General features: G+C 53.5%; 1 protein-coding gene across 1 annotated transcript in view; it reads left to right on the forward strand.

Annotated features, from left to right (window-relative positions):
* The window catches only part of LOC119590534 (protein Skeletor, isoforms B/C-like), a gene marked incomplete at its 5' end in the record, with an annotated part of 50,087 nt that overhangs the window by 12,516 nt on the left and 36,876 nt on the right, over positions 1–695 (forward strand). Inside the window, 1 exon segment of the mRNA XM_037939180.1 lies at positions 265–524. Within this exon segment, the coding sequence (XP_037795108.1) occupies positions 265–524 (260 nt within the window).

Raw genomic sequence — 695 nt, forward strand, 5'->3', positions numbered from 1 at the left:
TCCGCCTCTCTTCCGCTCCACTCTTTATCCTCCTCAACCTCATTCTCCTTCTTTCCTTTCCTTCATTCGCCATCTCCATCTTTCCCCATTCCTCCTCTTCATTCTTTCATTCGCAATCTCCCTTCCTTCATTCTACCTCTCCTTTTCCCCTTCCGCGTCTTCCTCCCCTGCACCTTTCCTCCTCTCGCCTCCCTCCTCCTCCCCCCCTTCCATCTCCCCCCCCCCCCCCGCCACCCCCGCTGACGCCGCCTCCTGTGCCCCCAGACGGCCACTTCTGGGTGGGCAAGGGCGCGAGTCCTGGCCCGGGCGGCAACATGGTGCCCGACGAGAACGGTTCCGAGGAGCCGCTCAAGCGCTACTCCGGCAAGACCATCGTGATCACACTGCCCGGCGACCAGACGGTCTTCGACATCGACTACCTGAGCGTGTGGTGCCGCGCCTTCTTCGCCGACTTCGGCCACGTGCGCGTGCCCAAGAGCCTGAACGTGCCGCCCTCGCTCAAGATGCTGGGCGTGGCGCCGCAGGTCAGTCGCCGCAACTTTGCTTCTTATTTTGCTTTCAGTTTTATTCTTTTTTTTGCAATTATTTTTTTCGCTTCATATTTATGTATCTATTTATTTTTTCCCACTTATTTTTTCACTTCATATTTATTTATATATTTTTTTAGTATTTTTGCGCTTAATTTTTTTCATTTC

Source organism: Penaeus monodon, chromosome 27, assembly GCF_015228065.2.
Source record: "Penaeus monodon isolate SGIC_2016 chromosome 27, NSTDA_Pmon_1, whole genome shotgun sequence".
NCBI classification, from domain to species: Eukaryota; Metazoa; Arthropoda; class Malacostraca; order Decapoda; family Penaeidae; genus Penaeus; species Penaeus monodon.